At 29.9% G+C, this 24,489-nt stretch overlaps 2 protein-coding genes across 7 annotated transcripts; both read right to left on the reverse strand.

Annotated features, from left to right (window-relative positions):
• Positions 1–5,433: 5,433 nt before the first annotated feature.
• LOC113849531 (protein trichome birefringence-like 25) lies at positions 5,434–9,660 on the reverse strand. 5 transcript variants are annotated; one of them, XM_027479496.1, is made up of 5 exons: positions 9,593–9,611; positions 9,448–9,486; positions 9,029–9,320; positions 8,083–8,366; positions 5,700–6,823 (listed from the first exon to the last, which is right to left on the reverse strand). In XM_027479496.1, exons 3-5 carry the CDS (start codon positions 9,297–9,299, stop codon positions 6,050–6,052), a joined length of 1,329 nt encoding a protein of 442 aa, XP_027335297.1. In that variant the 5' UTR covers positions 9,300–9,320; positions 9,448–9,486; positions 9,593–9,611; the 3' UTR covers positions 5,700–6,049. The 5 variants fall into 5 exon arrangements, with proteins under 5 accessions (XP_027335296.1, XP_027335295.1, XP_027335297.1 ...); XM_027479495.1 differs by having other exon boundaries at positions 5,434–6,823; positions 9,029–9,486; positions 9,593–9,660; XM_027479497.1 differs by having other exon boundaries at positions 9,448–9,641.
• Positions 9,661–12,673: 3,013 nt separating this feature from the next.
• LOC113849738 (protein ENHANCED DISEASE RESISTANCE 4-like) lies at positions 12,674–17,750 on the reverse strand. 2 transcript variants are annotated; one of them, XM_027479862.1, is made up of 6 exons: positions 17,547–17,750; positions 17,232–17,353; positions 14,732–17,033; positions 14,265–14,325; positions 13,956–14,179; positions 12,674–13,075 (listed from the first exon to the last, which is right to left on the reverse strand). In XM_027479862.1, exons 2-6 carry the CDS (start codon positions 17,344–17,346, stop codon positions 13,021–13,023), a joined length of 2,757 nt encoding a protein of 918 aa, XP_027335663.1. In that variant the 5' UTR covers positions 17,347–17,353; positions 17,547–17,750; the 3' UTR covers positions 12,674–13,020. The 2 variants fall into 2 exon arrangements, with proteins under 2 accessions (XP_027335663.1, XP_027335664.1); XM_027479863.1 differs by having other exon boundaries at positions 13,037–13,126; positions 17,232–17,750.
• Between the last annotated feature and the right edge of the window lie 6,739 nt (positions 17,751–24,489).

The raw sequence follows: 24,489 nt of genomic DNA on the forward strand, positions 1-24,489 counted from the left end.
TAGATTTTTTCCACTACTGTCTCGGTTAATAATGCAAGTTCTGATAATCATCAGTGCTCCATGATTCTGTCCTGTAACATATACAAAGTGACATACTCTTGAAATTGTTGGCAGATTGCTCTAACTAGATAAGCCAAACAGTGTGATAAAGTTTAATTGTAGTTAGCCAGTACAATAAAATTCCTAATTAACTACAGAACCATCAATATCAAATATGCTTCGCGAGGTTCTTCAATAATGTATTAGAGTTATCCTCATGCGAGGGGAAGTTCATCGTGGGACTGGGAGTTGGAATTTTGATTCATGAAACAGTGCGATGAGAATGGGGGAATAAAGTATTCTTTTTTCAATAAGATTTATCATGCCATAGTATCATATTTATGGAGATCTGCTTTCATTTTATGACTTGTTGAGATAAGATATGGAACATGGTCAGGATCTATTTAAAATTAGGTATGATTCACCTTATTTGAGGAATAAGCTAAATTTAAGCTTTTTAAAGAGTTTAAAAAATTAAATAAGTTAGACTTGAATTTAAGAAAATGTTTACTAAACTGGATAAATTGACTTATTTAAGATTTATTAATTTTATAATAATAAATAAATAATTATTAAATATAAATCAAAATATATTTATAGTATTATTATTAAATAAATTAAAATTCTAACTTTTTAGGTTAGATAATGTTTTATAACCTTGACCAGCTCAATAATTTATTAAATATTTTAATATGAAAAAATAGGTTATTAAAAAAAGTTAACAAGTCAAATTTTAAAACATGAGCTCAAGCTTAAAATTATTAAATAGATTAAATTCACTTAGACAAAATTTAACTTAATTTAACATTTTCATTCTTAATTAAAATTTAAGTGAAAATATGAATATTGAAATGAATTATTAACCTAACTACCTGCATTAAATGAGAAAAATTTATGATTTGGCCAATGGCAGCAAGAGGATAATTTGTTTAAACTTATTAAAATAGAAGATTTGAACTTAAGACTTAAAATAATTTTAATTTTTTAATCTAACTTATTCGAACAATTTTTTATATAAAGAAAGACAATTCAGGGCATTCCACTGTAAAAGACAGGTTGGAATTGTACTCAATTCGAATGAGCATCAATTTTGTTCTGAGTTGATAGTTGCACCCCTTTTTTTATACTGCACCTCTTTATTCTTTTTTCTTTTTAATTTATTTTTTCAGAAATATCCTTACACACTCAAATGGAGCATCAGTACTCTTTTCTGCTTCCTCTACCATTGATTTCCTCTACATTAAGATTTGGATACGAAAAGATGTTAAGAATATGTGTTTTTAATCATATTTATCAAATAAATATTTTATTAATAAGGATATTTATATATAAAAAATAAAATAGGGGTGCAAACTGCAAACGAAAAAATAAAAAAGGTGTTAAAAGCAACCTTTTCTTTGTTTAACTCAACAAAATCCAAAGCCTTACTGGACACTTAACACTTTCTCTTGTTTCAATCCAACTATTTTTTTTTCAAATAAAAGTTAGATTATATATTTACTCCCTATGGAAGACATTTTTTTAAATTTAGTTACTGTAAGTAAAAAAGTTGTATATAAGTTTTTATAAAAAGATTATTTTTAGTTTTGTTTATGTTATTACACTATGTTTCAATATCTTTACCTCTTTTTCTTTTTCGATAAATGATTATTCAATATAACTTATTATTTACAAATTTTTTAAGTTTAAATTATCGTTTAATACATATATAAGATATTTTTTTTATAATTTAGTAGATAAAGATAAAAAATTATATATCAATTGATAGACGAAATTTTATTTACAATATCATTTCTATGATTATGTTTATATTTTCATACCATTATCAAATAATATTTTTTATTATTTTTAAATAGTATTTTAAATTATTTTAAAAATATATTTTACTTCATATTTTTTTATTCAAGAAAATAATTATAATTTTCTTATAAATATACCAAAGATACATATGAAGAAATTTTTTTATTTTAGATACAATTTAAAGAGATGAGAATTATTATGTGAATACTATGAAGCAAATAAATAGTAATATTTGAAAAAAAATTAGAGGTAATATTTATATAAATATGAATTAAAATACAATTTTTTAAAAATAAATTTAATATAAATTTAAAGTAAAAAAACTTTGACTTATATGATAAAACTAAATATTATGAATTAAAAAAGCATGAAGCATAATATAAGATTTTTTTTAAATAATTTAGATTACTTTTTTAAAAATATAAAAATTGCAAATAAATTTTCGTATAAGAATTAATATATATAATTTTATGACTAGATTTAAATAAAAAAACTAATAGAATAAAAGACAATTTATAAAAAAAAGGTGGCGGATGTTTTATTTTCTCTCTGTCGCACACTTTTATTATTTATTTTTTGCTGCAGCGTTCGTATTCTTGGGCTTATTTCTGATAGGGGTAATAGTTTTGGGCCTTGGGTTTGTTAAATACCCATGATATTTTTAATCAATCTAGAGGCCCAAACAAACAAACACAGGTTCAAAACCCGCTTCGATCACAGCTCCTTGACACCGTCGCTCATAGCCCAAATAACTAAATATCACCCAATTAAACCACTTATTAATTTGAATTCACATCTAACATCTAAAGATAAAATTTATTTATCTACATACTCATAATAGATTGATTTATATGTTTCTATCATATGTTTTATGCAATGTATACACACGCAAAACTAAAATACTATAAATAATTTCATTAACGAGTATGAAAATATTTTTATCAAAAGCCTACATAATAATTTGTTCCATTTATTGTTGAGCCATCTTTCTATATAATATATATATTTGAAAAAAAATCACTTACGAGTATATTTTGAGTATATATGTTGTCTAATAACTTTTTAAATATTAAATTTTTATTTATTTAACTATTAAATTATTTGAAGTTATATTGATATTCATGTATATTAAATTTTAAATAAATTAAATATTTATAAATATTTAACTTTTATATTAAATATTTGTTTGTATTTTTACAAAATGTAATACATTAAACTTTGTTGATAAAGTATCTAGTAGTTTTAAGATTATACAATTTTTTTAATTTTATATATTTAATAGAATTAATAAAATTTATTTATTTTTAAAAAGCTATCAAATAGAATAAATTATTCAAAACTTATTCCGAAAAAAAATTATTTCTTTCTCTATTTTGATTTTTGTGGAATCAATTACATAACATCAGTTCATATCAAATAAATTTTAAAATTATTTTAACATAAACTCATCCGGCATTGAATAGGTACTGTTCATTTAAATCAATTTTGCTTCGAAAAAAACGAGCTGTAAAAAGAGTCAATGCTCGAATTGAGAATGCAAAGGAAATTTTCGATTAAAAGAAAAAAATATTTATTTATTTATTTTTACCTTTTGTTCTGATCTTAAAAAATAATTTTTTAAAAAAAGCACACATAAATGGCTTAAATAAATGATTTCATTTCATTTGTGAAAAGTAAAGCGTGAACGAGAGAGAATCGGAGAAGGAAGAAGAAGAAGATGATCTATCGTAAGTGGAGTCTCCTTACCGGCCCGGTGGCTATCCTCGGCGGCGTAGTCGCTACCATCGCAGCCGCAAACATAATCTTCCTAAAAAATGTAAGTTCCCTTTTTTCATGTTTTTCAATTTCCTTGACCCCCCTCTGTGCAGTTAATTTACCCCCTTTTTGATTTGTTCCAAAGGAGCGATTTTGATTAATTTTTCCGGATTCGGGTGCCGATTTGTGATCTGGGTTTGGCGTAAATTTAATGAAGTACTGGAGGATTCTGAGATTAAATTTTGTGATTTGGCTAATTTTCATTATCTGTTATTAAATGTTCATTTAGTCCATTTGGTTTTTGAATGAAACTGAACTTTCGGTCTTAGTATATATATTTTTGCCTTGGCTAATGGATTGTGGACGGTAATATGTTTACTCCCGATCCAGAAGAATAGGGATTCCTCAACAGAAAAAATTAAACTCCTATTCTTGAGCTTTGTAATGGGGTTTGGGTGGAGTAGCCTGTTTCTTATTGATTGGTTAAAGAGCTTGCTTGGAGATGATTAATGTGCTAGCATAAGTGGTAATTAACATGGCTTTATTCTCTTGAAACCGAAGGACTAATTTACGCTCTGAATGTGTTTATCGAAAAAATTACTCTAAACAGATTTAGGAAGACAAGAGAATTGTGTTTGATTTCATTCTTGATTTTGTGTTGTTCAAACATACATTTTCTTTTGTAAGTGCAAGCTAACCCAGTCACTGAGGTTAAAATGCTAGGATTGTCTGATCAAACTCTGTCTTCACTTACTCAGAGTGAAGGGTCCCTCCCCTTCCTAAGGTGTAGCATGTGTGCATTGGTGTGTGTTTCTGGATGAGTGTGTTTTGTTGGTTTTATGTGAGTAAACTGCTGGCTAAAATGGGTAGGGTTTTCCAGATCAATTATCTCTAGTTAAAGAAAAAAGTCATAATGCCCCCATGAGCTTTGTCTGTGCCTCTGGAATTTTTCAGCCGAAACACATTTTTATTTCACTTTGCAATTGGCCGAACAAGGGACGATCCAATTAGCAGTAGCAACAGTAGTAACTGCTAGGTTGCATCCTACTACCTGAGGTCACTTAGATGGATCAACCAAGACTATTCGACCCTATGAAAAACCAAATTCTAAGCAAAAACCATTTGCAAGAATAGCATTTTTGGTGTTTTCTCCTAATGTTTGAAGGTTGAATTATGTCTCCCACGCTCTTTTTTGCTGCGTTTTGCCGGCTATTATTTTAAAAGAATTAAATATAATTAGGTGATTGTAATTTACTGATTTAATTGTACTTTACAGGATCCATTCCTTAAACCCGATGAGAGGAAGTTTGAAAATCGAGCTGCAACCAAGTAGGAGAAAAGATGTGCAGAAGTTTGCATTTTGATGTCATTGAATTTGAATCCTTTATTTTATAAGCTCTGTATACTGTTTTGCGAGACATGCTCTCTCTAGTTAATAATACTGAGATTCTGAATCAAGTCTGGACCCTGGAGCATGGACCCTAGTCTAGAACTAAGCTACCAAAGCTCTAGAAAACTGGTTCATGTTTCATAGATCCAAACTTGTCTCTTTTGTACAATGTCAACTGCAAATGTGTAATGTGATTTCTTATCTTCCATTTCTTTTCTTTTATCCTTATCAATTTACTGCTATTGCTTGCCTTTTTGGATTATTATGCCAAAATTCACACCTTTTTGGATTATATCTTAAAGGGATGGCTAAGTAAAATTTAAATGTGCAAGAATGATGTTTATATTTGAATATGTAATGAGCGTAGCTTCATGCACAAAATCTCCTATTAAAAATAAATTATACACATTTTATATTTTATATTGAGCATTTGGGGTGGCAGTAATCTGCTACGGGTTCTCTTATATACATTATTTACAAAATGGATAGTGATAATTACAAGTTGAAAATACGGTTTGCTATAAGGCAACAGCCAACAAGTATGGTTTATAAATGCCTTACATAGCACTAGGATGCCATTTCATACATGTTTTATTTACACAAACTCACGAAATGTTTCAATGGCCAGAATCTACTCTTTTAATTCCACCTATGTACTTTGATGCTATCAAGGTTGCAAGAAACTTGGCTGTTTGCACAGAAAAGTGCAGTCATACCACTTCAGAATTATTCAATTTGAGACTTTATTTCTTCATCTAAGTATAAGGAAAATAGGCAAGTCTTCCTTATAAAAAATGTGGTGAAAAAGAGACTATTTTATAATTGAGTGCTAAGGTTTACATCGTTGTACTGCAACAAACTGAGTACGTATCCCCTCTTTTGTGCTTTGCAAACTTTGATTACCCTATACAGTTCCATGTACAGAAAATATAGCTCAACCTAATGGCTTTGTGTATAAAACTGCCCTTTGCAAACTAATAAAAGGTATTGGAAGAAACTACCATGAACTTCAATAATCATAGTTGAAACCAGCTTCAAACCTTGATGATTACATTTATGACATTTTCATGCATTGACTAGCATTTCCATTATTATGTCATTCCACGAGTCAATTGGTCCTGGCAAACACCAATGTAGACAATCATTCTGAACCTTAGCATTCTTATCCTTTGCAAATGGATGGAACTGCCGGTAAGGTCCTGGATGCCCATCTGGTCTCAACAGTGAAAGAAGAGTTGTGTCCAAAAGTTTCAACTTCACCCTTTTGTCAGATCCTAAGGAAATAGCCTTCTCAAACTCTTCAAGTTCAATACCACGCATGATGGAATCTACATCTATCATATGTATCTGACCCTCTTTGAAAGGTACAGTTCTATTACAATACCCTCCACTAAACCACTCACCATTCTCAAAGTGGTCTGGTGTGGTGGTTCTGAAGAGAACAGTGGCTTTGTGGTTAGACTTTGCGAAGAAGTTGAACACTTCTTGTAGTACTTTGCGGTATGCATAATCAAATCCTAGCTCTGTTAAGTTCCTTCCAGGGCAGTAGTGGCAACCTGTGACTGTGCTGTTTTCATGGTATATTGCAGTCTTGAGAAACCATTTTCCACCACCAATTATGACATAATCAAAATTTTTGTATTGGTTAGTCCACTTGTTGTCAAGTTTGTCAAGATAAAGCTGTATCTCTGAAGAGGTAACTCCATTCATGTCCTCAAATATAGCTGCTTTGACAAGGAAAGGGGTCCAGATTACTGAAAGTGTGAAGTTGTGAGAACGGAATTTCCATATCTTTGATCTGTATTCCTTGTCATGGTAGACCTCAACAGCTGGTTCCACCTGCAGAAGAAAAATCATTGGAATTTAGTCTAATATCCAAATTGTAGGACCAAGTAAATGAGTATCAACAGACAACACACGTTGGTACAAATAGATAAGCCAGATATGTTTGTAGGGACAAAACTAATGACACTAATGAATACAATACAAAGCTAAGGGACAAAGCAACTAAAACACAGTGAGACAAGGTACTCAGGTTAAGAACAATAATCCCCCACCCCTAAACTCTCTTAAAAAAAATCTCGTTCAAAACATAAGAGCCTGTTTGTGTCACAGTTGAAAAATCATTGTTCACTCTTTCTATTGAAAAATACATGTTCCAATGAATAATATATATTTCAGATTAATTTATAGCCCCATCTCATTCATTTCAATGGTTTAAATCAATTTGATTAAAATAAACTTTACTCAACGTCAAATCAAATATGCGCTTAAATTCAGAACGTTATTATAAGTTATGGTAACAACAAATTGAGGAGGATCCAATGGCAATGCATCATTAGTGATGAACAACTTGTTTTACACACTACGGTAAGTGTTGCACTCATGGAAAGTAAAATCTCAACATTTTCACACTAATTATTCAAAGCTAATCTAAAAGGTTTGGTCTACGGAGTTCTTATGCAAGTCTCCACTTATTAAAGGTAGGTAGGTAAGTAAAGCTGCTTAGCCAAAGACATTATATTATTTGAAGGCAGTGGACCAACCTTATAATATAAGCACCAGCTGTCATCCACAAATGGAATCAACAGCTTTATTCACAATGACAAGGATAACTATAAAATGACATACAGTGCAAGCTGTTGAACCTTAGTGCTCTTAAATCACAATTTGAAAATAGCTAACAGGTGATTGATCTTGACCCTGATTCATAACCAATGTAGGTGCAACTATTTAGTATGTATCAAGCAGTCACATGACCTCATTTTTAAATAATTGGAATCTTGATGTTTACTAAATATAAATACAGTGAAAAAATCAAGATAATGTCATAAGACAAAACCTGTAATGGTGTTGTTTACAATTTAAACAGTTTTACTTTAGCAATCTGTAATGACATTAAATGTAAATATTTTACTAAAACAAAACTCTTCTGATTGGCAAACAACATTAGCAGCACCTGAAATACAACATATAAGTTTTGTTCAATGCCATGTATTGATTTCTAAAAAATTGGTAAGCCAAAAAAGGTGGAGTGAAGCACAAGTAATGTACACTTACAAAGTACTAATCAAGAATAAAATCTTTCAAACAAATACCTTTGAGAGAATGCAAAGTAGGGATTGCACTTGGTTGCGGGAGATGGAATCACCAATAAAGGACATTGATTTATTTCTCATAAGTTTAAGAAACTTCTTGGGATTGAACTTGGGCAATTTACAGTCTCGTGGGCTCCATCTCCAGTAAAGGTACCCTGAATCAGGGCGTCCATTTTTTATACAATTTTGATGAGGCTCAATCACATGGCAGCTCTCATTAGTGTATTCTGGACCAGTTAGGTCTGGCACCCAATCTCCCACAAAAAGATCACATTTTTCTGCAACTAAATATTTGTAATGCACATTACCATTACCAATTAAACACCAACATAAGTACTTGACATTACTTAAAATTTTATCTAACGTTTATGACTATACTTTTTTGCTTGAAGAAGAAGGCAATAACCAAAGTATCATCAGTCATCAAAGCAAAGACAAAATATCAAGATCAGAAATACAAGATAGAGGATTATCAAACAATCTGATACACTAGTAAATTAGAAGTGTCAATACTTGAACTCTCCATTAACTAGTTGTTTTACATAATTTGGCTTCTAAAGATTTCACACACTAATTAAAGCCCCACTCTTGCATCAATTCCAGGGAATTCACTCAAAAAGGAAAATAGTTAAACAAGTTATATTAGGTGAATTTTTGTTTCATAACCCATTTGAAAACTTCGGGAAGAACAACTGGTAGTTGGTACATTCCATGACACCCCACCAACTGAAACAAAATTCAGGGAAGGGCAAAAGATCTAAGTGGTTCCAATCAACTGAAATGAGAAGAAAGAAAGGAGAAAAGGGCCTTCTTTTATTTTTTATTTTTTTCATTTTTGTGATTTTGTCCACCATTTTGAAGCTTTGAAATTGAAATTAAGACATTGCAGTTCATGCATGTCTCAAAGTGAACAATTTATTCACCACAATCAATGAAATTCTCTTACCATCCTTAGAAATTTGGGTCTGGTTATTCCCTGGAAAGTCATCAGAATCAGAAACCTGAAGTGGGGAAGATAAAACAGGGGAATCTGCTTTTGCCTCTGCCAGAGGAGGAGGTGTTTCCACCACGATTGATGAAAACAAGCTGAATGAATCCCACAAGAGAAGGCGAATAACGAGACCCACCAAGAAAAATGAGACTGCAAACTTAACACAGAAATGGTTATGCTTTTGCATGGAAAATGGTCCCATATCAGACCTTATTCTCTTCACCATCTGTTATCAGAAGCAGAGTATCTGCGAATGAGAGGGGACAAAGATGGAACCAAAAGCAATTTCACTACTTTCTCGTAACAAACGGGACGGTGCTGTTGAGTAATTATTATAGGGAAATGGAAACTACGGATTATAATGAAAAAGGAACCTGTTTTCTGCATACTCTTTGTTGGGATAATAACGTGTGCTGATGCAACAGAGTTTATGACATGTCCCATGTGGGAGCCATAAATTGTGAAAATAAAACTAAATTAAATATCATTAAAAATTGAAAAAAAAAAAAAAAAAAGAACTTTGCATGAAGAGAAACATGTTCCGTGAGTCCCCAGCGAACTTCATTTGATAGAGAAGAATGTGTGTCATTTGGTCTAACTGTCTAACACAATTCTCTAAAGAATAAGTACAAATGTAAAAAAATTTGTCACATACAAATATAATAATTAATATTAAAATAAACATAAATTTGTAACTACTTAAATGTAAATTTAAGCATAATTTTAATCCATTTTCACTTGCATGTACACGGCTGTTTATTCAGATTTGGTGAATTTTATCATATTTTGAAACTATGATTTGTAGGACATGTAATTCTTCTCTCTCTGGCTCACAAACACACTCATAGCACACTAATAATAATAATTATTATTATTATTATTATTATTATTATTAGCTTGATGTTGTGCACTACCAACATTGCCTTTATTTCATTGGGGGAAACACGCTGCATGTCTTTGGTTGAGTAACATCAAAGGCATTGACTGTGCATCTGATTATTGAAATCACCAACTTTGTTCAAAGTCATCACCTTTTTCAAGTTTTACAGTGTATCAGCTATGTTATCACAGATCTTACTAATTAAGTACTTTAAACATATTAATTAAAAATCAATAAATAATTTTTCATTAAAAATTACATTTAAAATAAGTTATATTTTAAAATAAATATAATGATAATTTTTATTTTTAATCATTATTTTAAGAGTGTTTCTTAATTTTTTTTTTAACATTATTTAGAACCTTGTGTAATTTTTCTGTGGCTACAAACTTCTGGGCACAGATTCTGTAAATATTTGGGCTTATTTGGATGTCGGTGCTAATGATGTCCAGAAAACTTTTTCCTCCATTTAATGATTTAATTAACTTGAATAGCTTTATTTGACAAGCTTCACCCCCGATGTCATCTCGTTGCTGTCACTTTTGAAATGATTAAAACAATCTGATATGAAACGTTTACCTACTTTTAATGAATATTATGTGAGCGAGACTTAAGAGTTAAGTAGTTTGTTCATTTATTTAAAGACCAATAAGAGCTAAAAAATACATCAAAGTAGTGGTTGTCCAGTTTATTTTATTGAATTTTTAATTGAATAATTTTTTTTAATAATTCTTTGACTCTTATTAATAAATGAGATATCAAAATATACTCCTCAACAGTTAGTCCCCTATCAAACATAATTGTTCATAACATGCCTTAATGTCAAAATTTTGGTTAATGATACTACAAATTTGGCAACAGGTCACAACCCACAACTACACTTGTTATGTTCAGAATTCTTCAAATAACTAATTTAAATCACCATAAAGTTTTCTTGGGACAACAATAACAAAACCGAAAATTACTATAAAGGGAAATAATAAAAATTCAAAGGTTTCCAATCTACAGAATGATTTATTTTATTTTATTTTATTTTTGTGGATTTTAGCATTTTAAGAGTTTGGTATGATATGATGAACATTAATGGCCTCCATTAAGTTGAGTCTTTTTGGTGGGACCCCAAATGTTCTTTGCATTATCTTCTAATTGAGAGGAGGACAGAGCTCTCGTGCCCATTCACAAGGATCCTATCTCACTCCACATTTATTTTCTCCTGATCTACCCTTCAATGCATCAACCAACTAGTTCATACATCACTTTCGTGTTTAATTTTTTAGAAGAGGTAAAAATAAGGTTAGAGTAATGATATATCTGTTTACAATGTTTTTTTTATGTTATTAATCCTTATAATGTTATAGAAAAAACAAGATTTATTCAAATAAAATATTTTGAAAAGTTAACACGTGTTTTAATATAATTTTTCAACACATGCTTTACTATCATGTAAAATTCGTATGAAACACACTATGCCTATGCTTACGCATTTGCAGGAGTTCCAAATGCTGTTTTGAGAAATGAAGATTTTTTTTGGCCTTCGTTGGGATAGCTTGGTACCATGTGTTACCAGTAAGTACAATTTATTCCAAAAAGGTTATAAATTATGTGAATTCTCCTTTATCTTAATGGGTCTTATTTCATATTTAATAATATGTACAATAATTTTAGCAAACCACACAAAATTCTAAGTGTCTAAGAACACAGAGGGAAAAGAGGAACCTGAAAAATGGGTGTTTGGCTGGATTATCTTCATGGTTGCTAGTAACATAATCCAGAATATTGAATCCCAATGTTTAGAACGTAAGTTTTTGCCTCTCCTAAATCATATACGTAATGAAATAAAAGTAATTTAATACTGTTATAGGGATGTCTCATCCTGTAATCCATGTGAAACATTAGCATATGGGATAATGAAAAGTATGAACACTTGGAAAAAGAAGGAAAGAGACAAAAAAGCAAGAGGGCATGGAGATTAATATTCATGTGCATGTTTGATTCCATAAGGGGTATGGCTTATGAGTAAAGTAGAAGCAGGCTTATGAATCCACAAACACCCCAAGGCAAAGCATGGCCTCCAATGCTTTGTGCCTTGTGGAAAGCTTGTCTTAGTGCTTTTGTACCTCATTTCCCAATCATTGGTTTGCCCAATTAGTTCTTTTAGAGTTTTGCACTCTACCACTCAACTCCTGGCCCCACCAGTCAACAAACTACTCAGATTTGTTTGCTATTATTTCTATTTTTTTTATTTGCATAAATCAGGGTGTTTTACCTTCAAATTAAAATAAATTAATTTAAATTAACGGTACTTACATTTTAATTTATGTATTTTAGAAGTTTTTTCTCTTTATAAAAAGTTGAAGAATGGCTTACTGCTTTACAGGACCAGAAGCATCTAATGTCTGAATAATATGCACGGATATGAATGGTTAGTTGAATGAAAAAGAAATCCATACATAAGTTGATAGTCAAGTTGCTGATCACATCTATACAGGCGAAAATCAAATGAAGACCAAAGTATGACGGTAAAGGAATTCTTATATATTTAACCATTTAAAAAGAATTAGTGGAAGTGCATATTTAAGCATTACTAAATATACCCTAAATGGTATTATTTAAAAAAATGATAGAATGTAGATTCTAGAGATGTTGATTGATCCGTATAATACTTGGAAGTTGTTATTATAGCATATTAAAATATTAAGTATATGACTACCATGTTCACCAAAAATGCTTAACTACACACCTTATAAATTGATCAATGAATATATTACATTGTTTTCCAAATTGGACCACAAGCAAGATTGCGAGCACAATAATGTTTATGCTCTTTTTCGTATCCATATAAGAATTACAAAATTTACATGTTATATTAATCTATGATTCTGACGCAAGTCGTGCATAAATCATTTGGACTTTGTTAGGCAGCAGACGGAAGAAATTCAAGTAATCTTGCAAGCATATAAAAAGTTTCCCAATGATCTTATAAGAAATAACATTTCCAAATCTGCAGAAGGATGGAACAAAAATCTTCCCAAATTATAGCAGAACTTTTTATTTATACACTTCTCTGTTATGCAGCTGCTTTGGGTGCTTTCATGCCAAATCCATGCTTTGCTTTCTCCACTCTGCCAAATTATCAAGACAAGAGACTTAACAAACTACCTTAACTGCAGGTTCTTAAAGATTAATAAATTATGTAAGAAGACAACTGCCAGGATTATATTCACTGAAGAGGTAAAAGTAACAACTGAAACAAGGCAATAATTGGCTTACGACAATTTAAGGAAAGAGAAAAGCATAGACAATTCTGTGGTGATGAAGATATATAAATTCTTCTTTCTTAACCCTCATGCAAAGCATTTGTTGAATCATCATGTTATCATGAATTAAGTATTGCTAATGTTTCACAAGTAAAATTTAGTAGATGATCATTTGCAAGCATTAGATGTAACTAGTACTAGTTAGCTTGGTCACTATATGATAAAACATCATAAATGAATTAATAATTTAAGACTCTTTTCCAACAAAACTTATTCCCAACCCCCCCCCCCCCTTTATCTCTCTCTCTCTCTCTCTCTCCATTTCTATTTGAAATCTTCAATAGAATAGTGGAACCAACAACCCAAGTATCACACCAAAATGATGCAAAAATCCATGTGGCTGCCTGTTAAAAACCATGCACCCCCATCCCTGATAAATTCATATTGATTTGCAAAACATGCACTGTTTTCTCTAGGTCGGGAATCCTCTAAGCCAAGTCAAAAGTATCTAAAAGAGCCAAACAGGTATTGGGGAAAAACTCCACTTGATCTGCCAAAGATGACATGAAACAGTTGATGTGTGACTGCTAGGATAAAACAAACACGGGTCGTTACTTGTTAATAACAAGTATCCAATATTATATTATCTTCCAAGTAATAAATACAAACACAAGCGCATTGAAACAAAAGAGGTAGACAGTCATTAGATAAAATGGAACAGAATCATTAGAAACTCAGCACTTACGTTGGTGCAAGTTTGCCAAGGCTGTCTAACTCTTCTCCTGTGTCTTCATCCAGGACTCTCCCAGAAATTTCAATGATATAAGATCTATTGCTATCATGAGGAAGCCCTCTACGTGAAAGTAGATCTAAATCCTTTTGGTGAAGTTCCCTGCCGTTTACAAAAACAGCAGTATTTCCGCCAGCACATTTATCTGGCATCGGATAGCTGAACTCTTCTATGAATGGCTGCAAAGACAAATCAACTTATTATGTATATTGATCAGACTATAAGCATATGAGAAATGGATAGGGGCAGATTAAAATAACTTACCAGAATTATTCCAAGACATGGACCACCCATGACACCCCAAAATCCAGCCCGAAAATCATACCTAATGAAGCAGAAGTATAAAGGAAAATCAATTGCTATACCAAATTAGCCAGTAGCACAAAATTTATGATTTACTTCTAAGTTGTTATAACAGGTTTAGAAATGTTATGTACAGGACACCTGCGTTTATGAAATTTAATGTTATTAGGTCAATGAAAGTACTGCAAATGATAAGAACTTATCTGAGTTTACCGCATACAATAAGTTGACAAATTTTTATCAGACATGCAAGTTTAGAAAGTTTTGGCCCATATAAAAGCATATGACGCATTTCAAAAGCTTAACTAATTTTGATTCCCCTTTTTTTCTCATTCTGTGGAAAAATTAATTTTGATACTTCGTACATTTTTTTTCGTTTGAGTCTTTTTTGTGTCAGCCTAACTTGGTTAACTACAAGGCATACTAACCAGTAATTTCCTGGCTGGATTGGTCCAGCTAGCTTTTCAGCCTTCTTAATCACACGATCTGGTATGGGCTGTCCATTTACAGTAACATCACTTTTACTGTGATCATCGATTTGATTAGTTAGGGAGAAATCCCGGAAGCCTTTCTTGATAATATTTGCCAAAAATGATTCACCACCTTTGTTATTAGATCTAGGATGATCATGTTCTCGACTAGCATCACCAGAATCCTGGGAGACCACAGTGTTAGAATAATCATGGACATCCATCTCTGTTGCAAGCACTACCTCCTTCAAAGAGTTTTGCCTCGAAGTATTCTTTTCTATTTTTGCCTTCTCCTGATCTGAGCGACTACTTTGGTTGCCTTTCCCATGCCGATTTACCACGTGGTTATTACTAGAATAATCAAAATACTCTTGAAGAGGTGAGCCAGTAGGTGGAGGATATAGAGAGGCGTTAGTTGGCTGATCTATGGACTTGGTAGTTTCACTTGGTGCAGTCATAACTTCTGGACTATTTTCATCTTCAGAGGTGCTGGAAGATGAAGAACGGAAACTTTGCATCTCGTGGGATTTGCTTGAGTTCAAGCTTGGGTCCACAGCCAACACAGGAGATTCTCTATCAACCGACTGAAAATCATAACCAGAATAATCATCAGATGAGAAGTTCACAGCACTTGTGTTCACGTGACCATGGGAATGTAACACACGGTTATTCCCAACATCGTTGATGGTATCATCAATCCTTGTGGATGTGGTAGTTTCCCTCATTTCTGATTGAAGAGAAAAAACTAGCTTCTTGTTGATGACAGCAAAATTTATTTCTGAAGAACAAGCCCCACATCGCATTTTCTGCTGACGTTTTCTCACCATGACTAGTGCTTTTTTAGGCAGTTGCAGTAACTCAAAGCAATTTTGACAAGTGATGAATGGAGAACCGCCAGCTATAGGATGGCAATGGCGAATACCACCAGCAGGCATCACTTTTCGAGGACGGCTTCGGACAAAACCACTTATCTCGGAATTGTAGTCTTCAGGCCATCTTGTATGTAATTGTTTTTCATGTAAACTCACAGCAGGAATGGCAGTTCTAGAATTATGAGCATGCGGACCAACTGACCCTGGCATCTCATGATGGTATAACATAGGATCATTTGGGGCATGCGGAAATCTGCCATTAACGAAGGCAGCAGGTGGCACTGGCACTGAACCTCTTCTTCTGTTTTCATAGCAACGAAGACAAGAACAAGAAGGTGCATGAAGCATAGCACTATATGCATATGGATCATATGAATTTGGAGCAGTATCAGCATAGCGTTCAGGAAAGTAGGGATGCATTGGTTGGTTCAGGAATTGATGAGGTAAAGGATGTGAACCCCTCATCATTTGTGATGCAAAAGGATCAGCATATCCAGGCATATAATTTGGATTATGCATTGAAGGGTGGAAGTTGGGCATAGCCATTTCATGACCACTAGTATAAGCATATGGATCATGATGATAATTGAAATAAGAGGGACCTGCCATGTGTTTATTAGGGCCAAAGAATTGTCTTGAAGTCCTGTTCATCCCTGATGATCCATCCGGAAAAAAAGTATCAGTAGGGCCACTATAAGGATCTGGAGGAACCATCTTTCCATGAGGAACAACCTTTTCCTTCTGGTTATGAACCACTTCAGAAGACTTGTTCAGCTGGTTGGATAACTCATCCAGCTTCCTCAGAAGCTCAGCTCGATCTTGCTCGAGGTGCTGAACCCTGTTGACACCATCCATGTCTTTATAATTCCTCCATTGTTCGCCATGATTATAAGAAAAACTGGAATAGCTATTGGAAGTTCCCTCATCAGGGTAATTCAAAGTGGTAAATCTCACACCTTCTATCTCAGCTTGTGGCTTTCTCCAAAACCCCTCCATCCCACCTCTCTCCTCATTTGGCCAGTTAGACATTCTCCCAGAGAATTCAGACCCTCCCATTCGATACTTCTGCTCCTGCTTCACTCTTCCTTTTGATTTGCCTCCTTCATCTTTGTCTTTATTGACATCAAAACCATTCTCCAAAACCCCTTTCTCATCCCCATCCTTGGAATGATCCAGATACTGCTCGTGTCCTCTACTTGATCTCTCTGAATCCCTTCTTTGATCCTCCCCGGAGAAACCACCATTGGACTTAACATCAACATCTGAATTATCACTCAAATCAACTACCCCTTTCCCCAAGGAATTTCCTGATTTAGCATCATCCCCTCCACCCTGTCCCTCATCTGATGCCTCCCACATGCTACCACTTTCAGAACCTTTAAGCTTTGCTGCAAATGGAAACAAATCACAATAACAAATCAGAATATCCCACCCCTTTCATGCTTTTGACCTGTTAGTACAAAAGATCCAAACTTCACCAAACCCAAACACCAAAAATCTCAACACAAATAAAAAATTTCCAAGCAATATTAAATTAAACCACAGCTTAAGCTAAAATTAAGGAAATGAATATGAACAAAGGGTACCTCTAAGAACAGCATTGCAACCACCACATTGATAAACAGAGTAATTGGCAAGCTCGGGAAGCACATTTTGACACTTGGGGCACCTCACCAATCGCAACTTGGCCGTGTCCTCCATTGCTGAGCTGAGAGCAAGCACACAAAATCACAAAGGACTTCTAACCAGGCACCATCACCGAACACGGGAGAAGAAGAAACACTGAAGGAGGGTGAATCCTCACAAACTCGTATATTATCAAGGTAAAACTTTCAGGTAAAAGGGGAACGAGAAGTCCAAAAGCTTGGCTTCTTGAAAACTACGTCCGAAAATGAAGCTACCAAGGAAGTGGGGTAGGGAAGGGGTAAGGGAGAGAGTCTTGTATGCTTTTTCTTTTGCTGCTGAATTTTCCTTTCGGGTTTTCTTGGTTGTTTTCTCAGAATCCAAACAGCAAAAGACCAAAAACCCAAAAAGGGAAGTAATGGAGAGAAGCACAGTGGGGACAGATTTTCCTCTCAGAATCTTAGAACTTTGCAAAATTGAACCGCTTTCATTCCATTTCCAGAGTTGCTGAAAAATAGTCACTTTTATATTATGCCTTAAGTTGGAGAGAGAGAGAGAGAGAGAGAGAGAGAGTAAAACAGTAATTTAGGATAAAAGTCCAAGGTTGTACGGAGTGGCGTTTGTTTGGCTGCAAGAAGAAACAGGAACCAAATAATTGTGTTAAAATTATCTGTTAGTCCATGTTTGGGCACTGGGCAGGATATCACGTAAAATCACGTTTCAAAGCATGAAAATTATAATTTTTAATGTTAAAATAAAATTTATGTTTAACAGAATCTAACGTCAATGCAAATACATTTTTCGACTTAAAATATTAAAAACAAATACACTTTCTAATAATATTCATATTTTTTTATTAATTGATATTTAAAATTATATAATTCACACTTTTAATCAGCGAATTAAATTCACAAAATTAATTTTTTTTCATAAATTTTAACTAATAAAAAAAAGTGTGTTGGTAAATTTTTCGGTACTTCAAACGAAAAGAGAGTAAAACGACACCTTTGTTGGGAATATACTATTTGGCGCCACTGCGCTTTCGATTATTTATAAATTCATTTTCATGCCATCGGAATTGGAAAGAAAACGCAGCTTCTTCAAAGTGAGACTCGCTTTAGTTGAGTTTTAATTTCACGTTCAATATGCGGCAGGGCAATGGCTTTCTGTGCGTGTCAATTTGTCAAATGATCAAATCAAAATCACATCAAAAGGTTGGAATTAACTAATGAACATTTATTTTTTAATTGCCTCGTGTTATGCTTCCTTGCTAAAGGTGATTATGTGGTGTAAATTTTAGTTTAAAATAGATAAAACTTACTTTTAAATAACACTTTCTTTTCTGTGAAGTTATGAACATCGTTTAAAAATTATATCAATTTTTTATAATTTTTATTTATTAAATAAGAAATGTTATTTTTTATGTTTTTAAAAAATAATTTTTTTTTCATTTAGAACAAAAAATTAGGTGAAATATTATAGATATTTTTGTGTTATTTTTAATTAAAATCAAATTCTTTATCTTAATAATTCATTCAATAAAAATTAACATTAAAAATTAATACATATCATTAAAATAAAAGTTAAATTTTAATCAAATAATATAAAAAGTACATATGATACTGTACTTCAATTTTATTTTTTTCAATTTAATACTTATTCATAGAGTAGTAAAAATTTATTTAAAAAATAAAAGTATAACAAAATTGTTTAAAACTAAATAGTTTATTATTATTTTTTTAACAAGAATGATATATTTTAAATTTTAATTATCCGCATACATTGCTTGTAAGATTATTTCTCAACGTGCCTTAATTTTAGATATCATTGAAAAGTCAATTTTTGAACTTACATATCTTTTGTATTTACTATGAAACTTCCAAATAAAAAAAGAAAAAAAAAAAGTGCATAGGAAAATTAGTGTGAGGGATACCAACTTCTTAATACCTTTCTAAACAGTATGTTTTGAGAAATAATTTTTACACATTTAAATTAACTTATTTTTAGGTTTGTTAGTCTCAATCCTCTATTAATATTTTAAATAAAAAATATAAAATTATATATATCTATTATATTAAATATATAAAAAAATATAATTTTATCATTATTAATTGCTTTTTCTATTAATTTGTAAAAAAAAAGAGAGGGGGGAGCAACGATGCATGGTGTGAAAGGGTGGATTGGGGAAGAGGGAAGGCGCGTATGGAAAGATTCTAATCACTGACAAGTCTGAGTGACAGTGTTTATGACCAGTCTTCTCTCATTCTCTCTTAAATGCGTAAAAGGATACACGTAAGCGTGTGGGCCCCATCCTCTTCTTCTTCTTTCCGATTACCACAATCCATTTAACCTTTCCTTTTTTCTGTCACCTCATCTTCTTTGACTTTTTCTCTTCCAATTTATGGACATGCCATTGCTATTCACACTATCCTATTTTCAATTTAAATATCATATTTATGCATTGTGTTTTCAAGATAATAAAATACACATTTATTTCAATACACTTTTTACTCAATAAATTAATTACATTTTTAATTTATTTAATATTCTTAATGTGGAATTTTAATGCTGTAATAATTTATTGCTTTATTTGAATTTTTATTAAGAGGATAATAATTATCCATTAACTTTAACAAAAAGAATCAAAGTATGCTTAAATTTTTTTAAAAAAACTCATATGTTATTGTACAATTAGCATTTTTTAAGACAATATTTAATTAACTAAAATTTACGTTGAAATATATTAAAATACAATGATATGTATTATTAATATTTTTTAATCAATACCTTTAAGTGTACTATTCACTATTTATCTTATAATACGACAGAACCCTTACTCTTGAGAGTGAGTTATTTATTCGCACCTTTTTTATTTATCAATTTCTTATTTATTTAGATTATTGTTTACTTTATCATTAAAATTTAACCTAATAAAATATGAAGAGATGAAAGATAAAACGAGAGAGATGTTTTAAGTACTCGCTATATATAAGGTAATTAATTCAAAAAACAGTAATTAATGAATAATTAGATTCATTCATACTATTTAATAATTTTTTATAAAATATAAAATTAATTAATTTAACTATTAAATCATATTATATTATTGTGTATAACAAATTTTATATAATTTATACATTTATAAATAAATTATCCAAAATTTGATATCTATTTAAATTTTTAAAAATATTATATGTTGAAATAAAAGAGTAAAATGAATTATTTATTTATTGGATTTTATCATAAAATTAAATTATTTAACAAAATTATTTTAGTCAATAATTAAATTAATTAATCATGTATTGTATAAAAAATTTATTAAATAGCAAAAGTGTTTAAATTGAATACTTAATATTAATCCACTAGTTAATTAATAATTTAATATTTGGGAATGGTGTTATATTGCTACTAGTTTTAATCGTGTTGCAATGACATTGCTTGCGTTGTATGTGAAAGTGTTTATTGTAATGGAGGCAAAATCAGCTCGAAAATTAGCCTATAATTAAAGCACACCACCCAAACTCATCGTTTCTTTTTATCTGAGAGGTTTATTGCTATTATCTTGTGATTATCGTCAACTTTATCATATATCTATTTATCATTTCAAAGGTCACTTCCTCAGCAAAACAACTCAATTGTTATTAAAATATTGTTATGCACTCTTACACTTTCTTATTATGTAACATTTCCTCACAAGTTTGATCAATATTATAATTTTGAATATCAATTTAATTTAAAAGCACAGGAAAAATTATAAAACTTAAGCAATTTATTTATTAAAAACGTATTAACAATTTAAACTTATAATTATTTTGCTTGCACATTTTTTAATTGATAACCATTTTATTAATACCACACATTATTATTTATCATTCTCTTCTTGTTCGTGTTTCAGCAACTGGCAATCTTTATTAGGCTATTAGTTAAGTCAATCTATTAAATACATAAAAAATTGTTTATAAAATAATTCGAAAGTAAACTCTATAAAATAGCACCCGACGGCAATTCTGCATTCTTCCTATTTGTTTGTTTAATTTTTAAAATTAATCTATTTAAATATAAATTTCATGATTGAAAATAGTTCAAATGTCAAATTTTATTACATTCAATATTTTACAATTGATTATTTTAAAATTAATTCTATTTAACTTTAAAATAACAGACACTTTAATAAAAAAATAATAATAATTTGTCCCTTTCTTCTTGTATATATATATATTCAAAAAAATTATCGTGTTCATTGTTATATAGAAATTAATAGAGAAAGAGTATTTATTGATATTATAATTTAAATTTGAATACTAATACTATTAAATAATTTTTTATATAATATAATTAAATTAACTATTAAATTATTTTATATTATTTTTTAATTATGTGTATTAAAATTTTACGTAATTTAATTTGTAAGGTTATTATTAAAATTTTAATATTTATTTATTTATTTATTTTATAGAATTTTATAAAAATAGTTTATTTAATAAAAATTTTAGATTAATGATTAGATTCATTAAATCTTGCATCTTATTAACTAATATAAATGTGTAAAATCAATATGCATTGGTTTTTTCAAGGGATAAATCAACTCAACAGTTTGGCTATTGGCTGTAAAATCTCATAGTTGCGTTTTTTATGGGTTATCCCACTCACAAGTTCGGTCAATCTCATGAGTTTAGATTTTAAATATTAGAGTTAACATGTTTTGAAAATTCAGCTTAAGTTAGGGATGTTTAGTTTTAGGAAATGTTTTTTCAAGATTTGTAAGGGAAATATTGAAAATCACTTTTTTATTATTATTTTCTGTACAAATCTTACAAAACAGGAAAAATAAAATGATAGTTTTGTAATTTAAAATAAACACAAAAAATACAACTATAAAATGTTTTTAGAAATCCAAACAAAAGTCAATTATATATTAATAATAATACTTCAAAACTTAATCTTTAATACTTTACATATATTATATTATATTTATATTGATGTCTATTTGTCTATTTGAAATTATTTTATAAAATATACAACAATTTTATTTTAATATTTTATCCATAAACTAAGTTGACCTAATTTCATTTTATATATCCTTGAATTTTAATTCAGTCAGCTTCAAACCCAAAAAAGAAGACTATATTAAAATCACCACTCGTTTCAAAGTAAACCCCTAATTTTATTAAGCTTTTGTTGTCACTGGACGAGTACACACGTACTACAAAAAAGTAACATATGTTTAGGTATTCGAATTTTAAAAGAATAGCGTTTATTTAATAAAAATTATATTATAATTTTATATAAATATGATAATTAAATTGATAATATATCATAGAGATAATATATATACTTTTTTATATTAAATAAGAAAATATGCTAATAAACATAAGCTCAACTTCTAATCGTTGACGTATGTATAATAGGAAAAATATTATATTAAACATACTTTATTTTTGTAATATTATAATATGTTACAGAAGTGAAAATCTAACGACAAGGAAAAGAGAAATCATAAATATCAAGTCTACGTGCGAGGAGCAACAGATTTCTATCTACAAGTTTTAGTGATTAGTCTACTCTAAGTTTGTGTTTTAATGAACTAATTAAAAATTTTAAGAATTTAAAATTTAAAATTATAGTATTTTAAAATATTGTATTTAGATAGAATAATTAATATTTTTTAAATATTTTATTTGGATAAAATAATTGATTTACATAAATTCTTTTAAAAGAAGAAAATAATTATTATATTTGACAAAGTTGATTAAAATTGTAAAATTTAAATTATTAAATAATTAATCATAACTAAATAAAAATATGAAAATAATATATAAATAAATAATTTTTTTAAATTCTTATTCTTTTGCTAATATTTAAATTTTTTATTTTAAACTTTTTTTAATTTTTAAAAAATAAATGTCTTAATAATAATTTTAACTCATATAATTTTAAAATTTTAAAAATAAATGATCACTTGAAAGATCTCATCTAAATATATTTTTAAGATATATTTATATTTATATATAATATTTCTTAATATATATACTATTCTTTTTATATTTACACGTACGTTATATAGTCAAACACTAATCTTGACTCTTGAAATTAAATCAATTTAATTATAAAAATTTGTATAAAAAACTACGCTTAAATTTAACAGAATTATAATACTTTTTAAGAAACATTATTATATGTATTCATTTATATAAATCTTAATTACAAAATTTGTATAAACATTATTTACAGATCACAAAAAAAATTTCGCTTACTCTCGCATTGTATAAAAAATTATCAATGATACAAGTATTAATTTTTGATAATTAGTATCATATATAAAACAAATCCAACACTCACTGCCTTATTTGTCATTTCCACAAGCAACAAAAATTGCACTTTATTTTTGGGTCACTGCACAAAGAAAGTTCCCTAACGTAGAGTCTAGCCCAATATACTCAATTGAGCCCGTAAGCCCAACCATCAGCTTAATTTTGTATAACTGTATTTGTCTAGAATCTTGACCAAAAAAAGTGACTATTTTTTTTAGTTTAATTTCAGTGTTATATCAGTGTTTATACTGTTAAAATTAATTAAAATATATTATAAATATAATTTCTATATTAATTACATAAAAAATAATTTTTTTATTGATATGATAATATAAAAAAATTTACAAAAGTTGATGAAATTTAAAATTATTAATCAATTAGAATGTATAATCATACATGATGAAGTGATAATGAGTAGTTTATTGAAAGAATAAATGATATGGAATTCATTTAATTGCACGAAAACTATATAGTATTATTTATTTGTGTTTTGTATCAAGATTAGGTTTTATTTTTAATTTATTGTTTGACAAATCACACAAAGACACATTTTGTCAAATTTTCGAATTCTTATTTTTCGTCCCATCCAACATTCCTCGTACCGAAATTGCCTTGTAATCTATTAGTTAAACTTTCTACAAAATGTTCATATACTAAAAAGGATTTCTCTTTGGGAAAACTTCAACCCAAACTAAAACTGAAATCAATGGGAAAACTGAAAATTATACACTTACAGAACAAAAAAATATCATTAAGGACCATACACTATAGTTTAATAGTTTGTTATGGAGTCCATCTAATAACCCTTTTTCTTAACGTGTGTGTATATGCTATTCTTATTAATTATATGAAGTACAAGTTAAATATAGTGCAACTTTTTCATTATTGAAAATTATTTGTCCTATTTGGC

The sequence above is a fragment of the Abrus precatorius genome, unplaced genomic scaffold (genome assembly GCF_003935025.1).
Source record: "Abrus precatorius isolate BTA unplaced genomic scaffold, Abrus_2018 Scaffold9, whole genome shotgun sequence".
NCBI lineage: Eukaryota > Viridiplantae > Streptophyta > Magnoliopsida > Fabales > Fabaceae > Abrus > Abrus precatorius.